The following is a 23310-nucleotide window of genomic DNA, read 5'->3' as shown; positions in this document are numbered from 1 at the left end:
CTTTTCATCTTGCAGCTCTAAGCCTAATTTCTTCCAACACTTCCAATTGAAGTGAATGGCAGGAATTTCACTGGAATTTCAGGAAGGATGTCAGTCCTAGGAAGCTTAATCCAAGCTGAAGATGTTATGCCTCTAACTTGTCCTTAGCAGATGGGTTCTGTTGTTGACAATGTGACAGTGCTTGGAGTAGGTGGAGAAGAACTCGGGCAGTTGGCAGAAGGGTGCGTTAATATTGAAGTTACTGTGTAAATGTTTTCCTGCTGTTGGGATACACTTTGGTTTCTAAGCTAGGTGTGAATAAAAGCTCTTGCCTGTAAGTTTTCTTCCAAGTTTTGTTTACTGATACAGGGCATTAACTTCTTTAGTGGGCAATTTGCTTTGAAACCAAGATAAAACATCATTAATATCTGCTGGACAGTTTCCAGATATTATCAGGGGTTTCATTTCCTTTGTGCTTTATTTGTTTGGGGCAATGCTGATAATTTTCCACTTAAAATGCATGCAAGTCTTTCTCATTTTTCTCTTTGTTTCTTGTGAGCCAGATAATTGATCAGTACAGATAGCTTTTTATATCCCTGTGTATTTCATGTGCACACATGCATTCCTGGTCTGTAGGAAACAGCATTTTCCTGGGGGTTGACAGCTGGGAGTTTTTGTCTCCCTGTGCTTCTAAAACTGTAGATCATTTAGATGATCAAAGTGCTTTAATGAGACCTCATGGAGAATGTAGCTTTTGCTGCATAATTTCCATCTATGTTGCTCCTGTGCAACTGCTTCTGGAGGCTGCTGGCTTGATTCAGTTTCTTTAATAAGCATCCAAAGTTCTGCTTTGGAAGGGCAGTCCTCATCTGATTTGACATTTGTGTTTTAGCCCATTCCATGCAAAGAACTGAGGCATTCAGAAGTCACTGTGTGCTGTGAACCTTTAGCAATGACAATAGGATTGAGTTTCTTGATGCAATGTGACATCTCAACCTGAACTGCTGTGATCAGTTGATACTAATTTGATTTCTGGGAAGTGATGTCCTGCTTCACATGAAGTAACCTGAAGGTTTGTCTGCTCATCAGGGTGTTTGGTTCCTCTTGGAACCAGTTTGGAGTTTAGCTGGAAGCAGAATGCTGCTATTGAGGTTCCAGCAGCAGCTCTGTTGTTCTCCATCCCCCTCGCGCTCCACTGTTGGCTGATTCTGATCTAGCCAGGCTGTCCTCTCGCACAGGGCTCTGGAGGAGGTTGCAGAATTCACTGTACCATGGAGCAACCACAAGAAGGAAGATCATTTTCTAGCTGAATGCTTATCATTCCAAAGAGGGTAGTCCCAGCTTCCCACAGCTATTTTTGCATTTAATCCAATAAGTGCTCAGTGTAAAACGTTATAACACAGTCTGCTCAAGGAGCTTCGCTTGCTGCCATCTGGACAAGGGTGCTGCTTGCCAAGCCTCCAAGTTGGGGAGCACACAGAGGGCAAAGAGGGAAGCCAAGGGCATTCCTAAGTAGGACTTAGGAGAGTTCTTCAGGATGACCTCAGCCTGCTGACTTTTGCCATTTCAGCTACTGTGACCTTCTCAGTGGTAACTGCCTTTGTCCATGTAAGTTGCAGTAGGGAGGAAGGTCAGAGTGCTCTGTGCCCAGTGCACCCAAGTGCCAGCCCTTCAATACTTAGAAGTTTTGGGAACCTTGTAGAGGACATAAGATGCTCAAATTGTGTTTTTCTTTTGCTGTTCTAGGCTGTTTGTGTATTGCAAGAATGTGTAGGAAGGGGAGATGGTGCAAAATCTGGGTTGTAAATACCTGGTGGCAGGCAGGAGAAGCTTGTTCAGATCTGTCACTGCTGGCTCTGACCTCAGTTCCTGTTTGTCATCGATTCACATTCTGCAGTTACCTGCTTCTGCCTGGCTTAGTCTAGCTGTGGTACATCTGCAGATACCAAGCAAAGGAGGATAGCACAAGGTTATAGTGGTGTTTGATTTAGTACTTGACTTGGTTTTAATGGAACGCTAGGTGGAGGCGAGGCACCTGAGCTGGCAAGTTTATCGTAGTGCCAAATATTTATAATATAGAAAAGACTTGGAAGTGAGCTGCACCAGAAATCAAGGAGGGCTAGTCAGCCTACTCAAGGCTGTCAATTGAGATACTCCTGTTGGAGGTTTGACAGCCTGAAGTGTCAAGGCTAGTGGTCCTGATGGAGATGGTTCCACCTTCATCAGAACTGAACAGCGTTTCCATCCTCAGCCCCTTCACCAGCTTGGGGCAAGCATGGTGATGCCACCAGATTGTTGTGGTGGCTGTGCTGCAGGGACTACAAGTCCAGGTCTGTACAGCATACCCAAGGAGTTTCATAGGAAGTAACATTTTCATCTTTAATTGTGTTTTTCTTGCCCATCATGTTCAAGTGGTATAATTACAGCTGTGATAGTGCATTAGTCTGTTGGCATGGATCTGAAGTGATGAAGAAATCAAGCTGAAGCTTCTCAGTTACAGCCACATCAATTTTGTGAGCAGTGAAGACGTGCTTTCATGCAGAACTCAGCCTTGCTTGGCTATCAGGAAGGAAGTTAGAAGTTCATTAGCTGATTCAGCAGCTTTGTTTTCCAAAGTAATTGAAGGCTGTTCGTCTCTCAAGAAGTGAAAGTGGAACTTTTGCTGAATTTAATGATGTTTTCCTAGTAAATTTTTTTTCTGGAGGACACAGATTTTTTTACTGCAGTCCTTTCAGTGAATCTTGAGTCTATGAAGAGTTAAAGGTGTGCTTTAAAAATGGCATGAGACATGCTTTCAATTGAGTTTTGTCATCATTACATCTGTAGACGCTTTTTCCAAGAAGGAAAAATGGATAGACCTTTAGAAATTTGATTTCAGGTTGATTCAGGAAGTCAATTTCAGAAGGTAAAAGTCCAAACTTCACACTGTCTCCATGTTCTTATGGGAACAGTGCTATTGTGGTAAACACAAAGTTTTTACTTTCGTAATGCAGTTATTAATACCACTCCCAGTTCCCTCAATATGCTGTAAAGTACCTGAATTTTTAATATTCAACACAGAAATTCATGCTGAGCACGGTGTTTAAACCAATTTTAACACATTTAAACCGTTAGGGTTTGCATCAAAGCTTCCTGACCACTTGTACAGTCTTGGTTTATCATTCAACAATTAAATGCTGCTTCAGTCTTATTACTTGCACCTTTTTGTTATCTGCTGGTGTCTGTGAGTAGTTTTTCCTTAAACTACTCTGAAATAGATCTGAACCTACAAAGTAATTAGTGTTAAAAGGATTAAGGGCCTCACCTCTCACTAGAGGTTGTCTGCCTCCTTTGAACCACAGAGTCCATTCATTCATTTAGGCTATGCCATGTCCTTTGTTTTCTACTGAAGGACCTACCAAGGAGGAAGGTGGTGTTGATGAAAGGAATCCCTGCTCAAGGAGCTGTATGATGCTCCTGCCTGTCCCCTTATGTACAAGGAATTGCAAATAGGCAAGAGCTTGATGTGGCTGGCAGACAGAGGAAAGCTTTGTAAAAGACTTTGTTGTTTGGAAACACTGAGATGCCAGTCATTGAGAAGAATGCTAAGTTTAGTGCTTCAACTGGATTTTACTCATCTCTTTTCTGGCAAAAAAACTTGTCCTCTAGGTCTTGTTCAAAGTCAAACTTCAGACCACTTCCATTCACTTCCTCTTTTATGTTGTATTTCTCTCCCCTTTAGTGTTCAAGTGCAGGGTTTCCCTTGCCTTCTGTTTGCTCCTGCTGTAACAACGCTGTGGTTTTCTTCATGGGATGTTTTTCCTTCCTATGTTTTTCAGCACCGTAGTTCTTGTCTGGTGCCACCTTTCTGTGATCTCTGGTAGGTGCTTTCATTTTCCCCTCTTCAGCCCTTATTGCAATTCCCTGTATGCACAAGGCTGGTAATGGATTCTCATCTCCTCATGATCACTCTCTGCACTGATCTATAAAAGGGATGATTCTTATTCATTAGGCTTTAATTGTTGCTTCTTGCGTTATCCATCTATTGACAGGAGCCCTCACAGAACTGATTTTTGTCCCTTTGCTGTGCTCTGTTGAGTGAAAATGCTTCAGCCAAGCTCTTTCCAGAACAACAAACCCTATGCCATGTTGTAACCATCAGGAGAAATCTTTTTTTCACTTCATTCTTGAACAGTGGTAAAAAACTGCCTTATGCATTGAATATTTTCTAACATCAGCTCCACTGGGATCTCTGTGTAAGGTAGGCAAGGATGGCTTAGCTCATTCAGGCTGAGTTCACCTAGTCACAGGTGTGTGGGTTTTTTTTCTTACAGTATCTGCAAGTGGATGCCTGGTGAGGAGAAGCAATGCCCCCCACCAACCCATAATCTCCTACCTCTCAGATGGTTTCACTTCTGGTTTTCTTGACCTCTAATGTTTTCTGCTAGTAACTCTCTGTGATGAATGCTTGGTCCTGATGAATTCCACAAAGGGCTGGAATACAGAAGAGCAAATTTAGATTGGATGTTAGGAACAGCTTCTTTACCATGAGGATGGGGTCCAATCCCTGGAGATATTCCCTTCCAACCCAAACCACTCTATGACTGTGTGATTAAGGGTGGCCTGGACCACAGTCTAACCATGGAGAAAGGTCTGTGTCTGTCATCTAGCAGAGTTTAGTTTCGGTTTAACAGCTGAAAGCTGAAGTCAGCCAGGTGCAGGTTTTGTGATCTAGGATACTTCATTAGCTTCTAGTTCATTTACTTGGTTTAATTTACTTTGTATTTCTTGTTGTTTAGATGTAGTGATTACAACACTTTGTGGCTCCAGCTACAACAACTCCCCATAACCCACACAGCTTCTGTAAGTGCTTTGTGCTCAGCAGTTCATTTTCTGTGGTGTGCTGCCGCCTTGTATCAGCAGAGCAGGGTGGCAAACCACACTGCTGGCTTGTTGGGCACTGGGAAGCTGGTTGGGTACAGTTTGTTAGAATATTAATTGGATGTATTTATTGGAGTACTCAGCACTGCCATCTCTAGATGCCATCTGTAAATCTCCAAGTCAGAGCAGATGAATAATGCAAGCCCTGCTTTCCTAGCTGTTGGATTTCCACAACCTGAGGAAATCGGCAGTGTGCAGGTATCTGATCAATAAGCTCATTTATAGGGTTTTCATCACAAGCCTCACAGCTGGAATTAAGATTTATTATATTTTTTTAAAGCTAATGTAATTTTTTCAGAACTGGTGCAGTTTTTCACTTTTGGAACATTTGGACATTGTTTTGTGCTCTCTGCTCCTGCTTTCTCTTTTGTCCCCTGGATGGCTGAAATGTGCTAGTGTTATGTGAAGCTAAGGTCAGCTCTTAGGACAAGACTCCTTGCAGGTATGCAGTACAGTGACCTGGCATACCTGTCCTACTGCCTTTGCTTGGCAGGAGAGCTCTGATGAATTATCAGCAGGAGATCTCCTATCTGTGTGAACATCACTTCAGTGTCATCAGCAGCTTCCTCCATCATCCAAGGCTACCTTCTGTGCTGGTGTTTGAGCAAGAACATGAAAGCCAGGCTGCCCACTTGCTGAGGGTGGGCAGATTTAATGCTGAATTCCCCCATGATTAGAACAGCATTGATGTAATCACTGACAAAGTGATCAGCTGTGGTCTAGGCTGTAGGATGACACCAAGTTCTGGAGACTCTATGCAGGCAGTACTTAGTTGTAAGGTCCCTGTCATGAGAAGTGACAGATGGAATTATTACAAGAAAAGAGTTTGGCAGGTAAACTGAAATCAATTTTTCCATACCATTAATTTGGGGACAAATGCTTTAGGGTCTGTAGAAATGTAATAAATATGCATAAGGTGATATTTGGTGTTGCACAGCCTTTACATTTATAGTGGCTTATTAAAGATTTAATTAAGTTTTCTAAAAAGGGAGAGGATGCAGCCTTGCAAAAAAGTGTGGCTGACAGTGTAGGTTCACAGTAATTAGGACTTCAGGGATGAAACAAAGGGGCTCTAAAGCTGATAAATATTCAAGCAGTCTCTGCTTTGGAACCTTCCAGAAATGACAATGCTTTACTTGCCACATCTGTCTGGTGTTTGTGTTCTAGCCCTGCTCCTTCAGTGTTTGTGGCAAATGGCAACCCAAGGCTTCTGCAGCTGTGGACAACAAACCAAAGTTACACAGGAGTGCTGCCTGTTCCTTGTACTTCAGCAGTTGTATGTCTTAGCAGCTTCCTGCTCTTCACTGCCCTGCAGTGTGTCTGTTGTTCAATCATTTTAATATTTAAAAATAAAATTCTCTGGATATTTCTATCTCTCTACTGCAACAGCAGCTCAGAGAGCATTATGAAGCCTCCTGCTCTTTACCATCTCACTGTTTTGCTGTTGGACAGCGTGGTGAAGCAGCTGTGGAACATGCTAAACCCTGGTCTCTTGTATTCTGTGTGCAAACATCAATAACAAATGGGATCTGCTTTGTCCAACTCAAGGGGACAAGAGCTGTCTCTGTTCTGTGCTCCTCCAGTCCCTTGCAGAGTGTGGTTTCTGCTCCATCACTAGGATTTCTTGGCACTCTGATTATACAACTGACAGCCATGCTGGAATCATTCCCTGGACAAAATTACTTAAGAGCATAAACAAACCCAAAACTTCTCTGCTCGTACCCTGAACAATGTTAACTCCACCTGTAAATTGTTCATCCCTGTGGCATGGGAACAGCAGTGCAGGATCCTGCAGCATCCAGGGTGTGTGCAGCTGTTAGCTAACAGAGCTGCCACATGCTGCTACAGACTGGTGTTTGAGGCCTTGTGTCGCTTCTTGGGTCCTTAAGCTTTATAGCAGGTGCTCCATACATGGTCCTGCCACATCTCCTGGGTGTGGCAGAAGCTTGCATCCCTTGCTTATACCCTCTGGACCATTCTCCAGGCCTGTTTTCCTCCTGTGTTGTTGTTGCTCCTGTGTTACTTTTAGAGTATCTTCTGAAAGTGTTCTGGATCTCCTCTTCCTAGAGGAGGAAGTTCTGTGGCTTTCTGAGTCTGCTTGTTCCCTGTGCTCCACGTAACAGTGATGATGGAATAAGCCAGGGGTCCTTTCCTCTCTTCTTTCTGATTCATTTCACAGCAAAAGTGGGGATTTTCATCTCAGTGAGAGAGGGAAAAGGGGAAGAACAGAAAAATGAACAGTTACAGGTAGGACAGACTGAGGAAAGAGGAGTGTGTAATAGAGCTTGCTCTGAGTGGTTTCCACAGCTGATTTCAGGAGCTGGATGCAGCACAGCTTTCATTTGAAGCCATTGGCTTGTCTCTGAAATAGAGCTTTTGGTTTTGCAAGGTACCCTTTGCCTGAACTTTGTGTTCAGTGGAATTTGCACTTCTAATTGACAGAACTCTGCTTTATTTGCATCTTGTTGCTCTTCTCTGCCAGTCTGTTTCAAATACCATTTGGAACTGGCAGGAGAGTGAATTTTCCTCTTGTGTGAACTATGGGGTTTGAAATGAAAACTGCTATGTGCCTGCCAATAGGAGGCGTGCCCACAGAGAAACTTTACCAATGCACTTGCCTAGATGCCTGTCTATGCCTGTATCCTTTGAGAGCATCCCCAACTGAGAGGCCGACTTGTCGCCTACCACCAATGCTGGGGCTCCCATATCAAAACACCTGGCTAGCCAAGACAGGACTGGCTTATTATCTCCTCTGATGTAATCCTTCCTCACATGTCTAATTTCCTGTCTGGGTGCATTAGCTGACTGTATGTCATCCTCCTCATCATCATCATCCTGAGGTCGCTGTCCCCATATTCCCATTTTAATCCTCCGTTGAATTTCCTTGAGTTCAGGGGCACTGCCAGCAGTTGCTAATTTAGCAGGGTCTACATCTCCATCATCCATGTGGGGTCTCAAGAGGTCTGCCAGAGTTTTAAGGCTAACCTTCTCTTCCTCACCAGAAGGATCTTTCTTAACAGAGGTACCCTGAATAGAAGGACCCTCATCTCCATCTGCACTATCTCCTGCAGCATCTGCATCTCCTCCTGCAGCTCCTTTGCGCTTTCTGGTGATAGTGGCAACCAAATTCACTGGTTGAGCTTTCACATTCACAGCAGAGTTGGAAGGAGTAGAGGAATTTTGTGCAGGGTTAGCAGGAGCAGAGGGAGTCTGTGCAGGATTGGCAGGAGGTGTGCTTTGAGATCCTGCAGCCACTGCTGTGTCCGTCTGGGCAGCAGAGGGAGGAGGAGGAGATGACTGTGCCTCGTTAATGGCATCTGCCTGCACAGCTATGTCTGTCTGCGCAGCCATTTCTCTCTGTGTAACTATGTGGGCCTGCGCAGCCATTTCTCTCTGTGTAACCATGTCTGTCTGCACAACCATTTCTCTCTGTGTAACCATGTCTGTCTGCACAGCCGTTTCTCTCTACGTAACTGTGTCTGTTTGTGTAGCCATGTCTGCCCGTGTATCCCTCTCTGCCTGTGTAATCGAGTCTGTCTGTGTAACCGAGTCTATCTGTGTAACTATGTCTGCCTGTGCAGCCATTTCTGTTATCTCAGATTCTGGCAAAGGTCCCGCAGCTACTGCTGCTGGCTCTGAGTCAAGGCTGTCGGCATCTTTCTCACAAACCTGAACTGTGATTTCCTGGTCACCGTAATCAGAATCAGAAACCAATTCCGAACCTCTCTGAGCTTTTCTATGTTTCCTCTTACATCTACGCAGGTTGGAAGAGCAAGTAGCCTTATGTCTTTCTGGACACAATGCTATCAGTAGCCATATGATTATTCCAAGAAACAACAAAATTAAGGCTAGCACAAGATATCTAGGGTACCACTGGTTCCAAAGACCCTCTGTAGTTGTAAGAGGAGTAACAAACTCAAATGTGTCTGCTAGCAGATTCATAGTTGAGTTACCATATCTTCTTAGCCCAATAAGACCACAACAGAATTCAACAATTTAGTAACTTGTTCGTAACCCAAAGAAACGATTTATATGCCACATATCTCACAATCTTGTCTATCATGCAGGAAACAGCCCATCTGTAGACAATCACACTGATAACAGAGGAAATAAAATTACTCAAAATCCAAAACAGCTTCATTTGCTTCCTAATCTGAGCAGGAATAAATCATACAAGCAATTGAGCCCCACGTTGGGCTCCAAAAATAAAAAGTGTGTCGGTGTGAGCTGAAATTCACCCCCCCACCAACAAGTAACCAGGCTAGCCCAGTCTGGAAGCAAATGAAGGCTGTATTTACAAGCAGAGAAATGCAATGAATATGTACAAATATACAAAATTCACAACATTCACAAATATATACAATCAACAGAAAAGCACAACCAATCTCCCTTTGCTTCCCCCCAGAGGGGACCCTCCCAAAGGGGCCTCTCTCTCTCCCAGAAGCTTCCCCCCAGACCCCCCTGGACAGAGAAGCAGAGTTAGTTAAGCAGAAAGTTGTTAACTTAGCTGCCAAGGTCAGTACGTGTTATCTTCATCCAGAAGAGAAGAAGAAAACAGCAGCCAGACAGCCCAGCAACTGCCCCAACTGCAGAACGCAGAATGTGCAGAGTGCCCACTTTGTTTTGGGTAATAGTTCTTAAACATTTCTATCTATCCAATGGAAGTGTTTAGAACATTCAGTATTTTGCCTTCTTACACCCAACAGTGACTTATTTACACTCTTTCACTTTCTCTGTTTTGAACTTTGCAAGGAAAAAATTAAAAAGACAGTTTCAAACCATCACAGTGCCTCAAACAGGGCATTTGTTTTTGTGTAAACATGGGTTTTAGTCTGGTGCTATAGATGCTGGTAACTTGTCCTGAAGACAGAGCTGTGTCTGTACAAAGTGACTCGGTCACACTACAGATTGCTTTTGCTCACCTCTTTTCACAAAGAGCTGGTCCAAAGCCACCTGGCCCACAGGCCCTGTGTGCTGTGTTCTGGAATTTTGGAATCTTGCATTTCTCTGCTGTTTTTTCCATGCTTGCATGGCTTATGGCAAAGCAGCACTTCTTTTTTTTTTTATCAGAGTATTGGGTATTTACCCAAACCCAGCAAGCCAAGCCAGTCTGCCAGGGAGGCAGCTGGATGATTTCACTCAAGCCAGAATGCTGCTTTGAGTGTGTGTGGAAAGAACTCAGGATTGATGAAGACTATTTCAGTTCAGTCCTGTCTGTGTAACTCCACGCCTGTATAGTGCAGAATATTTAACCCCATGAGATTTGTTCTGTCCAACACAGATTTCATAACTGCATACATTTTATGGCTGTGTTCCTTATCAGAATTCTCTTGTTCTGCAGAGTAAATTCAATGCAGATGAACTGCATCCTTGGAGAGGGCGGGAAGGACTCATGTAGCAGGAAAACAGGCTTCAAAGGAATGCTTCATGTACTTCAGCGTGATGCAGACCTAAATGCTGAGAGCAAATCATGGGATGTTCTCTTCAAAGGATAGGCTTCTGCCAAGTGGGGATAAAGTGTGTTCTCTGTCTGTGTCTGCAGGGATTAGGGCAGTAATTGCATCTGATTTCTGGTGATGCCTTCTCCTGCCTGTGGTCACTAATGTTACTCCACTGGGGATGTGTGGGGAGGAGTTGGAAGTGTCTGTGGTGGCTTTCTGGAAGTGATTCCTGTGGCTTTGCACTTCATCTCTAGGCTTAGCACAATGACATTTGTTTCCTTTTTTTCTAAATATAGAGGGAGAAAAACTTGAACTAAGTTGAGACTGTGATTTAGGGCTGTGCACATCCCCATGGCCAAGAGGAGGAAGGGAGTTTTGTCACAGTGCATGGCACAGTTCCATAGGAAGAATTGGTTTGTTAGTGTCCAGTGAATGGAATGTGAGGCTCCCATGGACAGCAGTGAGTGTAATTTGAGTGAGCCTAGCATTAGAACAAGCTGTCAGTGGTACCTGCTTTTCTCTGGCATCTGTGTTGGACTGTAGGAAGTTTCAGTGCCGACAGTCTCCCTGAGTGCCACTCTCAGTGGGACCACTCCTGCTGGGTGTCCTACTTGGTGTGCAATGATTTGTTGTTAGTTCTTGCACATTCAAGGAACAGGAACAGTTCTGTTGCTGAACACATCCAGGAGCTTTGCAGCTGTTGCCAGCATTCTGTGAACAGCAGAGCAACTTCCAATTCCTGTAGCGATTGACTTGTGTTGCTGGCATTGCTGCATTGAGTTCCAGCATGAGCTCTTGGTTCTCAGCAGGCGTGCAGAGGAAGGTGCAGGTGAGGCATGGGGAGGAAGGAGCCGCGGCGGTGGCTGGTGCAGCACTGTGTGTGTGTCGCTAGCAAAGGAAGGATCTTGCTGAGTTTCTCTGTCATGACACATGGAGCAAAGGCACTTGGAAGAGCAGGGCAGGTTTGGTGGTGTCTAGCCTTCTGCAAGTCCCCTTTGCTTTAGCTGCTGCTTGCCCTACAAAGTCAAGCATGCCTTACACTTGTGAAGAACAGAAGGTGGAACTGCTGGGCAGTGAAGTGATGTCACTCACACCCCTTAAATATCAGCTCTCTATCCAGGGTTCTGGAACTGAAAATGTTCTGAGGAAGGGCTGCCAGAGCTGGGGCTGTTCCTGCTAGAGAAGGCTCAGGAGGACCTTGCCAATGTCTGTAAATGTTTGAAGTGTCAAGTGTAAAGAAGACTTTTGTTTGGTGCCAGGACCAGAGGCAGTGGGCAGAAACTGGAACAGGGTTTTCTGTCTGAACATCAGTAAACACTGTTTCACTGTGAAGATGACTGAGTGCTGGCAAGGGTTTCCCAGAGAGATTCTGGAGTCTTCATCCTTGGAAATAGTCAGAAACTGTCTGGACGTGGCCCTCGGCTGCTGGCTTTAGGTGCCCCAGCTTGAGCAGGGAGGTTGGACCAGGAGCTCCCTTCTAACCTCAAGCATTCTGTGATTCTGTGAAGTTGCTCTGGAGTTTTCAGTGGAGCCTACAACCAGACTAGATAAACACAGCCTCATTTCTTCATCTTCAGCCTTGAAGTCAGTGTTCTGGTTGCCAGAGGAGCAGCAAATTCAGGTTAAGGTTGACTTCTTTATTTTCCTCCAGTCTTTCTCTTATGGATAAAGAAATTATTACAGGACAAATTATTCTGAAGGGTTTTTTTTTTTTTTTTGTTTGGTTTGTTTTTCCTAAAAGATCATTCAGTGCTGGGTATTTTTATTTCCCCCTGGGCAGCATCTCCTCATTCTACAGAAACAAGGTGAGCTGTGTGCTGGGATATGCAGAGCCCCAGCCTGATCCTGAATGATTGGGTTGCTCTATAAGGCTAGTTTGGGTTTGGGTGTGTTTTGATTTTGTTAGTACCTCTCTTACATTAAAGAGATTCAGCTGAACTAAGTAGAGCTAACAAGGGAGCAGTCGTTTCTGTAGTGTGGTTTGGAGAAACGTTCGACTTCCCTTCACAAGTAGTGCTTGAGAACAGTCAAACAGGAGTGGAATTCAAGAGGGACCTCACGTTCGTGTTCTCAAAGACACTGTGAACTCTCAGCTTGGAAAACGGCAGCAAAATGACATTTGAGGGGGAGAAAGAGAAATGGTTTGTGTCTTTTTGTACTCTCAAGCCTCTGCCCTTTCTTCAGACGATCTAGATGGTTTAAGTCAGACTGCCTGCTGATCACAGCAAACACTGAAGTGAGGAGGAACAGTAGGATCCACAGTTACTTTTGAAAAATAAGCAGGCTGTTAATGAAGTGACCTAGAAGCCAATATCTGCAGCAAGGGAGGGATACACACAGTCTGTAACAGTTCCTGAATGACTTTCAGTGATTAATTCATAGTTCTCCCCTGCAAATTCAGCCAGGCTGCTGAGTGCTGTGAGATGAGTGTTGCAGCAAGCTGAATTGAATAAAGAAACCTTGGGGGAGATGTGGGGGAATTTCTGAAAGTCAGAGGCAATATGAACAGCAATTAGTTTAGAAGGCTGCCTTAGCTAAGTTTTGCCTTACCTAAACCTCAGCACCCTTTGCAGAGGGCAGGCTGAAGGAGTACATTAACCTCACACGTGCCTTGAGAATCTGCAGCTGTGAGATGTGTTCTGGGTTTAGAAGGAGTTTTCGTTTGTGCAGTAGTGATTGTGCATAGGATGAACTTCACCTGTCTGCTGAAAATCACAAATCCTCTCCCAGGCATTGTCACATCCAGGCCAGCAGCATGAAGGCTCTGAATACTCCCTTAGAACTAGGGCACTGGCCTCGCCACCTCACTGTCTGAGCTGAGCTGTGTGCAGAGGATGCTGCTTTGTACCTTCTTTTGCATTGTTTCCATACTTTGCTAAGGACTTTTTCCACCCCTTAGCCAAGGAGCTTTTGCATTGGTTTTGCTAGGTCACGATGAAGTGTTTCCCACTGAGAACAAATGGAACTTTTGGAGCCTTTCTGTGTAACAGGCACTCTTGGAATCATCTGGGCTGTCCTACATTGTGCTCTTCTGAGACTAATACCCTTTTAGTGTAGAGGTGACCTAAACAAAATGTATCTTGAGGTCTAAGCTGATGCTTTTGTTTGCAGTATCTTTTCTCTAATTCATAAGTCATCCTTTTGATAGTTCTCATTATGCTTTTAATTACTTCTATGCTTGTTATAAAAAAAGTAAGCTGAAACAATAGGGGAAAGCTCTCTGGTTGTGTAAGCTATTACCTAGGATTATTTCTCTCAGCTCCTAAACACTTTCACATGTGTTTATTCAATGCAGCACAGTGGGGTTTCTCTTCCTTGAGTAAACTCTGTGCTTGTTTGCAGGACTGCAGAACTGCTCTTGGGATTCATACTGGTGACTTTATTTAAAATATGTAAAAATAGAAAATAAAATTATGCCAAATTTTGAAAAGTCTTAATAGCAGCACAGGGTGAACCTCTTATCTTTTGGAAAGAAAAAAAAGTTCACTTGCGGATTGTCCTCCATGGAAATTAAGGCTAACTGTAAAACTAGCTGAGCAAAATACATCCATGTAAAGCATTCAGCAGCTTGCTTTCTATCCTGTGTTTTCTACAGTGGACAAAGATGCTCATGTGATTACTTTCCTCTCTAATGATCAGAAAACAAGAGGTCCTGTAACTGGGAATCAACCCAATCTTCAATTGTTAATGGAGTGAACTGTGGTCTAAAATACAAAAACTCAGTACTGTTATCTCTATTGATCTGTCTACTCAGCCTGAAAAGGACATTTTTAGGCTTAATACCACAAAATGTAGACTTTTTTTTGCATAAAGATGAAAATCAGTGGCTGTTTCCAAGAAGCAAATCCTCAGTTGCAGCTAAATGACTTCAAGTTGATGAAGCACAAGATCAATTCAGTCATCTGTGCCAGCTTCCATAGCTTCTCAGTTATGTTTAGGCAATGACTTTTGTAAATAAATAAAGATTCTGGAAGGGAGAAAAGTATTCTAAGATTTCTGTGTGTATTAGTGGTTAGCCATACTTGAATTAACTTGTGGTCTTGGGTTGGTTTGGTTTTGGTTTGGTTTTTTTTCAATCAGCCTTTTGAGGATAATGGAAAGCTGCAGAGGACAGGGAAGGAAGCATTTGCAATCTTGATAGAGCCTTTGTCCAAAGGAGAATTGGCTTCTGAGCTTATGTTTCACAGAACAGGTTATGCTGTGCATTGAGTGCTTCCAGAGTGGGATCTAAACTTTGCTCATCCCTCTGCAGAAAAGCATGTTGCTCACTGGAGCATCCAGGTACTTAATCCTGGAGTTCTCCATTAGGCCTCAGCTTTCTTCTGTTGTGAGTCAAGAACTTCAGTTGCACCAAGTTTGTGGATTGAACATGATGCATGCTTTGCATTCCTGATGACAGGCAAGTTCAAAATAGGCATTAAATATTTTAGATAAAGCCACTGACAAGTCTTACTTTGAAGCCATAGGAACTTGGAGAAAAGTGAAATATGTTGGAATTTGTGCCACGTTCCAGAATAAGCTGGAAGGGCTGGAGAGAAGAGTGAAGATCTGGGCAGGTTTAAAGAAGTTACTCTTCTTGAGCACCTGGAAGTTCCTGAGGCATGTGAGGTGCTGTTCAGAAGGCTTGTGCAGGAAAGCAGTCATGTCTCTTCTCCCACCCTGCTGTGTGGGAGGTGATTACCCAGGGCTGTGCAGGAATTGTTTGTTAAAGCTGGCAAATGATAGAACCACTTTTGGTGTGTTCAAGGGTTCCCATGTGGAAACCACATCTGTGTGCAGGCACCAGGTGAGCAAGGGAGAGCAGAGAGATGAGTGGCTCCAACAACACTGGCATGTTCCTCCCACTGCCTTGCTGCCATCAATGGCACAGAGTTAGCAATTACCTATCTGGGGATGCTAAGCAGATGCGTTTGGGAGAGGAGTTAACTGAAGTGGCTTTGGAACATTGAAGAGGAGCAAGGAGAAGCTTGCCCTTGCAGTGCTCCAGCTGTTTTGCTGTGGTGGACATTTCCCAGAGCAACAAATCTGAACCAACAAATATTTAAATCTGAAATAATTTTTCCCTCGCTTTAAAAAGAAGAGATTTTTCTTGGAAATGTTAGTGGCATCCATTGGACAGAGCAAGAGCCAGCAATTAGGAAAATCTGAGGGATTTTGTGGTTGGTTTTGGTTGGTTTGTTGTTTTGCTTTGGTTTTTGTTCCTCAGAGTTTCATTTGGGCCAAAAGTTTAGAAAAGCTGGCCAAGGAAGATTGGCAGTCAAGAGAGGCGAGATGGGTGACTAGAGGGGGTCTGACTGCTGAGTTTGTGCTTCGTTTTGTAGGCACTGTGTCTTGGGAAAGTGAACAGATAAGCTGTGTTGGAGGAGCTCACCTGCTGGTCACTGGGTATGAAGGGGAGGGCTTGCAGATGCCAAGCTCTGCTGGGTTAAGAAGCAGAGAGGCGGCAGAGGGCATCACTGGGAAGCAGTCCCTGCCAGGGAAAGGGCTCAGGTGCAGATGCCAGAAGCTGGCCTGCCAGCAGCTCCTGTCCATAACTTGTTCCAGTTTGCCTGTGTTTTGGACAGCTGGCATCATTGGAAAGAGATCTATAGTAGATAGACTTGATTCTTTTGCCTAGTGCTTGATTCAGTGCTCTGGACAACTGCGAGTGGAAGTCTTTCCCTAGCCACAGGGACAACAGCAGAGCTGTTCCAGACTGCTGTGTGAAGTAGCTGAGTTCAGTGGAGACTGCTCCTCTGCTCACCAGGACTGAGGCCACAGTGCCAACCGCTGCCCTTGCCCCAGCAGCAAACCCAGTTTCAGCAGGTGATCTCTTTGTGGAGGAGGCCCTGTCTCAAAGAGAGAGCTGCTTGCTCTGCTCCTCAGAAAGCTCTGGATCCTGGATTTCTCAGTGGAGTTTGGGAGGGTGGTTTAGTTTTGGACAGATGCTGTCATGCTGTCACTGGTTCCAACCCCATGCAGGAGCAGCAGGCAATGTTCTAGGTAGGTCTCAGCATTGCCACTGCACAGGCAGGTTGTGGCTGTTCTGTGTTCTTGAGGCAGCAGTTAATGAAAACAGAGCAGTTCTACAGACTGCCTCCTCACCCACTGACCTGAGTGCCCACTGGGCTTTGAGCAGGAGCTTGTTACCTGCTAGTCCTTCTGTGGTTATTGGTGCCAACAGCACTGCAGTGTTCTTTGCAGAGGAAGAATTCCCCTTCTCAGGTGTCTGCTTGTGGGGTTGTTGGGGTTTTTGAGCATTTCAGCCAAAAGTTACTGGTGTAAAGGTAATAATAAATGCTCAGAGTTCTGCAAATAGACAGGTTTAAACAAAATCAGGGTTTGTACCTGGATAGACTGTGGCCAGCCCTTTCTGCTGCCAGTTTCTCTGACAGAAGTTTCCCCAAGGGTTAGAAGGAGGCGAGTTTGGTTTCAGTACCTTCATGGCAAGAACAATTTGGGTAGTTCATTGTCCTGCCTGGCTATTAATAGACCATTGTTATTCTGCTAGGGTAACGTAACATAAATCCTGCTTCTTATTTCTCAATGTTTTCTGTTGTTTTTTCTTTACTTTTCCATGCTGTTCTTTTAAGCAGGAGAAGACCTCCCACTGGAGGTGGAGCTCACACTTGCCCTTCACTCAACAATTTTTTCCTTTTGTCTCTCCAAACTCTTAGTTGTATTATAAAAATATCAAAGTTAAACTCTGAGCTCTACAAGGCCAGGAGGCTAGCTTGAGCATTTCTTTAAACTTAAGAGTTCAGCCAAAATATTTTGGGGATCTCAGTCTTGAAAGAATGTGCAAATGTTGCTCCCGTCATGGAAGGTGCCTAGGTGAGTTTGTAGGACAGTGCTCTTCTCTCTGTGGCAAAATACAAACCTTATGTTGCTATAAATATGGCATTGGTAAGGGAAGCCTGATCAGAACAAGTGCTTCTCTTCCTCTGTAGCTGTGTTTTTCTTTCATCTGAATGTTTGGTGACTGGCAGTGCCCTGCTGTGCCTCTTACCCAGCACAGTGAATGCAGCGCTGCCTTCTCGAAAGCTTGCAGGTTTTAATGAGTTCAGTGTTGCTGTGCTGGTACCTTGTGTGGAGACAGCCTTACTCTGCTCCTCTGCCTTCAGCAGAACCCTGCCTGATTGCATTTGCTGTCTCCACACTTTTGCTTTTACTACTGCAAATCTGCTGCCTGCTTGGGACACGCAGTTGTGCTGTAAGCTCTGCAGAGGTGTCCCCAGCCTGCTGCTGGCTCCATAGGTGCACAGGCAGGATGTGAGTATGAAGTGCCAGGTGTTGAAGCTTCAGCCCTCCCATGCCTGTGCTCAATTGCAGAACCTGCTGGCTGAGAAGGTGGAGCAGCTGATGGAATGGAGCTCCAGGCGCTCGGTGATCCGCATGAACGGGGACAAGTTCCGGAGGTTCGTCAAGGCTCCCCCCAGGAACTACTCTGTGCTGGTGATGTTCACTGCTCTGCAGCCACAGCGGCAGTGCTCTGTCTGCAGGTAACTGCTGCTCCCTGGGCGTGCTTCTTGCCGCTCTGCTCGGGCAACCCTTCAGCCAGCATGCAAGGTGTTCAGCAGGGTTGTTCTTTGCATGGGGCAGATGCTTTCTGGGTGACAGGCTCCTGCTGAGCCCTGAAAGGTGATGCAATAGCTTGTGCCAGGGGGCATCTCTAAGCATGTGGATGAAAAGCAGTAGTCGGCATGGATTCACAAAGGGGAATCGTACTTCTGATAGCCCTCTTTGTGTCTGACTGGCTTGGTAGATGAGGGAGGAGCAGTGGATGTATACCTTGACTTCAGCAATGCTTTTGACACTGTGTCCAGAACATCAATGCTTATAAATATCTACAGGGTGGAGGTCATGCTGGATGAGCTCTTTTCAGTGGTGCCAAGTCACAGGCAGTAGGCACAAACTGGAACACAGGAAGTTCCACCTTAACATAAGGAAAAACTTCTTCACTTTGAGGGTGCTCTGAGCTGTTGTGGACTCTCCTTCCTTAGAGACTTTCAAAACCCATCTGGATGTGTTCCTGTGCAACGTAATTTAGGTGACCCAGCTTTGGCAGGGGAGCTGAGCCTGGTGATCTCCAGAGGCCCCATTCAACCCCTACCATTCTATGATTCTGTGAATGCAACGTTTACAGTAGAAGCTTTGTCTTGCATACCTGTAACCAGGTACTTGTGTGTCTGTAGTCAGGTGGTTCATACCTGTAGTCACAGCTTGTATACTCTTGAATAACATCATTGCAGTCAGTTGGTGAGTTGAGAGGGAGAGTGCAGGAACTGCATTTCCAGGAGCTCACCCTGCACAGCTGAGCTGTGGAGATGGAGTATGTCAAGAGGCTTTCTGATGGCATTAAGCCACAGGATTTTTTTCTTCACAACTTCCAGCACTTGGTTCCTGTTGTCTCTTCTTTGTGTTGCCAGAGTTCAACTTCGGGGAATGAAATAGTAGTTGGAGGTTTCCGTGTTAACTTTACATCATTCCTAGTTTTCCTAGGTGATGGATAATGCTGCAGTAGAGATACCAGGTTCAGCTTTACAAAGCTTACTGTGTTTGTCATTATTATTTTCCCCTAAAAATTGAGCCTGGGTAGATTATGCACCATGTATTTAGCTGAGGAGAAAAAAAAAAAAAAAAGGTTTTGTCTTTCCTGGTTTGTGGCTTGATTGGACATCACAGCATTGTCCCTCTTGTACATGTCCAGCTCCTAAAGCAGCAGGGCGTGGTGTTTTCAGAAGGTGAAAGCAGCTGTTTGTGTGCTGCTGTTGCACAGAGCTGGGGCAGGTGCTAAGCAGGAACGAGATAGCAGTGTTGAAAAGAGAGGAAGAACAGGCTGGGGAGCAGTGGCAGGAAATGTGCTGCTCCTCTGGAGAAGAGCCGTGGAGGGTGGCTGTCATTAGAGCACTTGGAGGCCAGAGGAGGTCTGGTATGTCCTACCCTGTTCAAGTAAGTGGAGTTCCTGGGGTGTGGTTTAAGTTTGGAACTTGCTGTAGGAGATGTTTCTGAAAGTAACTGCCCTCTGGTGCTGGCTCACTACAGCCAAGGAACTGACAAAAGAGAAGAAATTCTGCATAAGGTTGCTAACATCTGCCCTCCAGGAGGAGGCTTTTGATCTAGGGAAGAGGAATTGTGTTGCTTTCCTTCTTCAAGAAGAGCTCTCCGACATCTGTTTTCAGGTGGCTGATCAAAGAGCAGGTCAACAAAAGGAATTCTGAGAGTCAAGATGGTGAAAAGAAGAAACAGGATCCTCTGTCTTTCAGTTTTCTCCTGGGTGATCAAGAGCAGGTAGTGAGAACATCCTTGGAAGAGTCTCTTAGCTCTACTGAGAGGGGACATAGAAGGAACTGCTGAAAGCTCTGCAATTGCATTTCCAGTGCACATCAGGACCTTGAGAGAAGCATTGAGGTGAAGTCCTGTTTAACAGGGCACTAATTGAATACTTGCATCCTGAGAGACTCCTCCTTCCTGTGGTTTAGGGTTTGGTTTGGGGTTTTTTTCCCCTTGGGAACTTGTATAAAATGTGCTTTGGGAGCTGCAATCTCCTGGCATGCCTTGAACAGAAGAGCATGGATTTTAGCTTGCCTTCTGCTGTTAGAGGTTCCTAGGCTGCATGAGCAGTGCAGTTTCCAGCTGGTGCTGTATCAGTGTGAGAGCTGAAATTCCCTCCACTGACAATAACCAGGCTAGCTCAGTCTGGAAGCAAATGAAAGCTGTATTTACAAGCAAATCTACAATCTATGATGAAATGGAATGGATATGTACAAATATACACAATTCACAACATTTACAAATATATACAATCAACAGGAAAGCACAACCAAGCTCCCTTTGCTTCACCTGAGGAGACCTTCCAAGGGGCTTCCCCCCCCAGACCCTCCTGGTGGAAAGCAGAGAAGTTAAGAAGCAGAGAGGCTGTTAGACTTAGCTCACCAAGGTCAGTGTGTTATCCTCAGCCAGAAGAGAAGAAGCAGCAGCAGCCAGACAGCCCAGCAAGGAAGCCGAGAGCTCAGATTCTGACTGCCCCAGCTTTGTTTTGAGTAGTGGTTCTTAAACATTTCTATCTATCCAATGGAAGTGTTTAGAACAGTCATTATTTTGCTTTCTCACACCCAATAGTGACTTATTTACAGTCTTTAGCTTTCTATTCTTGAACTTTGCAAAGAAAAATTAAAAAGACAGTTTCAAACCATCACAGGTGTCCGTGCTCCTCAGGTTTGCCATGCTACTGAATTTTCTGGACACATCTGCAGATTTTTCAGTGCTTTTCATCACAACATGGAGTCACCCTAAACAAAAAGCCAAGCAAATGAGCATCCTGAATCTGTTACCTTCTGAGTACTGAGAAGAAGCCAAAAGACAAACTTAGTCCCTGCTTCTCTCTGTTTTGGGAAAACCATCCCAGATAACAAAGCTGTTTTGGAGGTAAATTGCAGTGTTGGTCACAGTTCACTTTAAAAAGAGCTGAGTCTGGTTGAGAGAGGTCCCTGTCCATGGTGGGGATGTTGGAGAAGATGATCTCTGAGGTCCCTACCAGCCTGAGCCATTCTGTGGTTCTGTAAGAACCAGGAGGTGAGGTGGTAGTACCTCCTTTGCCAGCTGTGCAGTCCATGGTGTGCCACACAATAATGGGTTACTGCTCTGTGACAAAGAATTCCAAGTTCTTTCATTAATTTCCTAATGCTCTGGGTTTGTTTTCCTTACTATAATGCTGGACTAATAGAATAAAATTAATCTAATTTAATACAGCTCAGGCTATATAAATCTGGTTATCTGCCACAGACACCCACACAATAAATCTTCTGAAATAAAACTTTTAATATTTCATGAGCACTTCCTCCATGGTGGAAGGCACTGCTGTGGAGCATTTACTCAGCAGCTGTTCTCAAGTCTCTGGAGTTTTCTTGGTGAGGCCCCTTTGACCTGGCCACTCTTTCCTGGCAGCTGGCTCATACCACTGTTGGTGCTGTTGTGAGGAAGTTAAGAAGTGGCAGTAGCAGCAGCAGTGTTTCAGTCTCCACCTCAGATCCCTGCCAGAGCAAGAGTAGTGCTACTGTGACTCTGATGAGCTGATGCCAAGTGTGGCTCTGCCCTCTGCCTTTGTAGGACTTCCTGTGATAATGGCATGTAGTTAATTGCTCCAGAGACACCAGCTGCTGGAACTGCTGCTCAAAAGTAAGAGGTAGATAAGAAGTGACAGAGCTGAGATTGCCTCACGTTAATTGGAAGCGGAATGTTTTTCAGTGACGTGCTTGTGGTTTTTGCTCTTCTTGTATCTACAGAAGAGCAGCCAGTGCTGCAAACAGTTACTGGTGTGATGGGGTCAGCATTCTACCCGTTGGAAATGATATGTTGGATGTGCTTCAGTTCTGTCTGGGGTAAACCTGTGACTTAGTATTCCTGCCCTCCTTGTTCCATGCTCTCTTCACACCCCTCAAGAGCTGCCATCAGGATGTATCACAGTGCTTTGCTACCTTCAGTGTGAGGATGAGGCTGTGCTTTGAACCCCTTGTAGAAAATCTGCAACAGTCTTCTGCCAAATGGTTCTTCCTAAAGCCCACTTTCTACCTGTTCTGTTCATTCAAAGATGCAAAGGCTGTGGAGATCAACAGGAACAAGAGTCTGCTCCCAAATCATGCACTGTCTGAGTTTTCCAGGAGTCCTGTTTCATCACAGGTGAAAGGCAGACTGAGAAAAATGCTGGCATGCAGGTGAAGTGATTTGTATCTTGTCCAGCTTTCATACAGCAGGAGTGCCAGGGCAATGCCCTGCAGAGGGCTGAGGGTTGCACAGCATTTCTCTGTTGTCTGACTGCCCTCTTCAGGATGCCAGGGAGTGTCCATTTCTAGAGGTAATCCAATGCCTAGAGCATGTTTCTTTTACCCATGAAGTAAGTGTGTGAGGGAGCAAATTGTACACCATCAGCTAAAGGATGGAAGCTGAGTTTTGTTGGATTTCATAAGATTTTGTTATTGCAGAGGGTGAGAGAGCACAAAATGCTGCTGGGGCTGTGTGTAATTTATTTCATGCCTAAGGCTGGTCTCAGCCATGAGGAAATGGAGAAGCTCTTATGACGTTTCATCTCCCTCCCCTCTCTGCTCTCAATGGTGCCAATGTGAGCAGTACCAGTGTGACTCCCTCCCCAACACTTAAGCCCCTAGTGTGCACAGCTGGGCAGTGCTGAAGGAAGTTGAGTGGCAGTAATCCTGGCTGTGTTGTGCTGCACACCAGCCTGCTGCTCGTGGCCGGAGCGTCATCTCCACAGTGCTTAGCTGTTGCTAGGCTCATTCTGTGGCTCTGCTGTTTTAGGAAGGTCACTGCTGTCACACTGCTGTGTTGAGATTTAACTGGTTTCACAACACCCTACATGCAGCTGGCCCCAGCAAGAAAATTGTGATCCTGTGCTGGAGGCCCTTGTAGGCATCTCCTGGTATGGATCTGTTGGTAGGTTTGTGTGATATTGCTCGGGCCACTCCTGTTCTCAAGCTTTACTGTTTGTTAGCATCACCCTTGGGGGGCTCTGCTGTAGTCTGCCTTGGCACATTTCCAGTTCTGGAGAAGGCAAGCTTGAAGCAGTGATTTGCACAGCTAGCTGCAGCTTGTTAGCTTTGATAATGTGGGTGTTGAGAATGGTCCTCAAAGCATAGTTCATCTGACCCCTATAAGTGCAATTCCTCTGAGCGCTGTACCTGGCTGTAGAATGCAGCAGGTGCCACAGCGGTGTCTGTTCCTTCCTCCACAGGCAAGCCAATGAAGAGTACCAGGTGCTGGCTAACTCCTGGCGCTACTCCTCTGCTTTTTCCAACAAGCTGTTCTTCACCATCGTGGATTATGATGAAGGGGCAGATGTGTTTCAGCAGGTAAGTGTCTGATACTCTGAAACATTCTGAATTTCTAGAGCTGGGTGTTGATTTGCCAAGTGACACAAGACAAGTCACTTCTTTTTTAGGTGTGTACAAACTTGCCTGGTTCAAACCCCCAGGCACTG

The 23310-nt window shown here is 45.1% G+C and overlaps 1 protein-coding gene across 1 annotated transcript in view; it reads left to right on the top strand.

Annotated features, from left to right (window-relative positions):
* Window positions 1–23310, top strand: part of LOC128968383 (tumor suppressor candidate 3) — a 63322-nt gene that overhangs the window by 5698 nt on the left and 34314 nt on the right. Inside the window, exons 2-3 of the mRNA XM_054382812.1 lie at window positions 17652–17821; window positions 23065–23182. Coding sequence (XP_054238787.1) covers window positions 17682–17821; window positions 23065–23182 — 258 coding nt within the window. The 5' untranslated portion in view covers window positions 17652–17681. The remainder of the gene's footprint in view (window positions 1–17651; window positions 17822–23064; window positions 23183–23310) is intronic.

The sequence above is a fragment of the Indicator indicator genome, chromosome 8, assembly GCF_027791375.1.
Source record: "Indicator indicator isolate 239-I01 chromosome 8, UM_Iind_1.1, whole genome shotgun sequence".
Taxonomy (NCBI): domain Eukaryota; kingdom Metazoa; phylum Chordata; class Aves; order Piciformes; family Indicatoridae; genus Indicator; species Indicator indicator.
The sequence above is the reverse complement of the archived record's forward strand: the minus strand, read 5'-3'. Positions and strand labels throughout refer to the sequence as shown.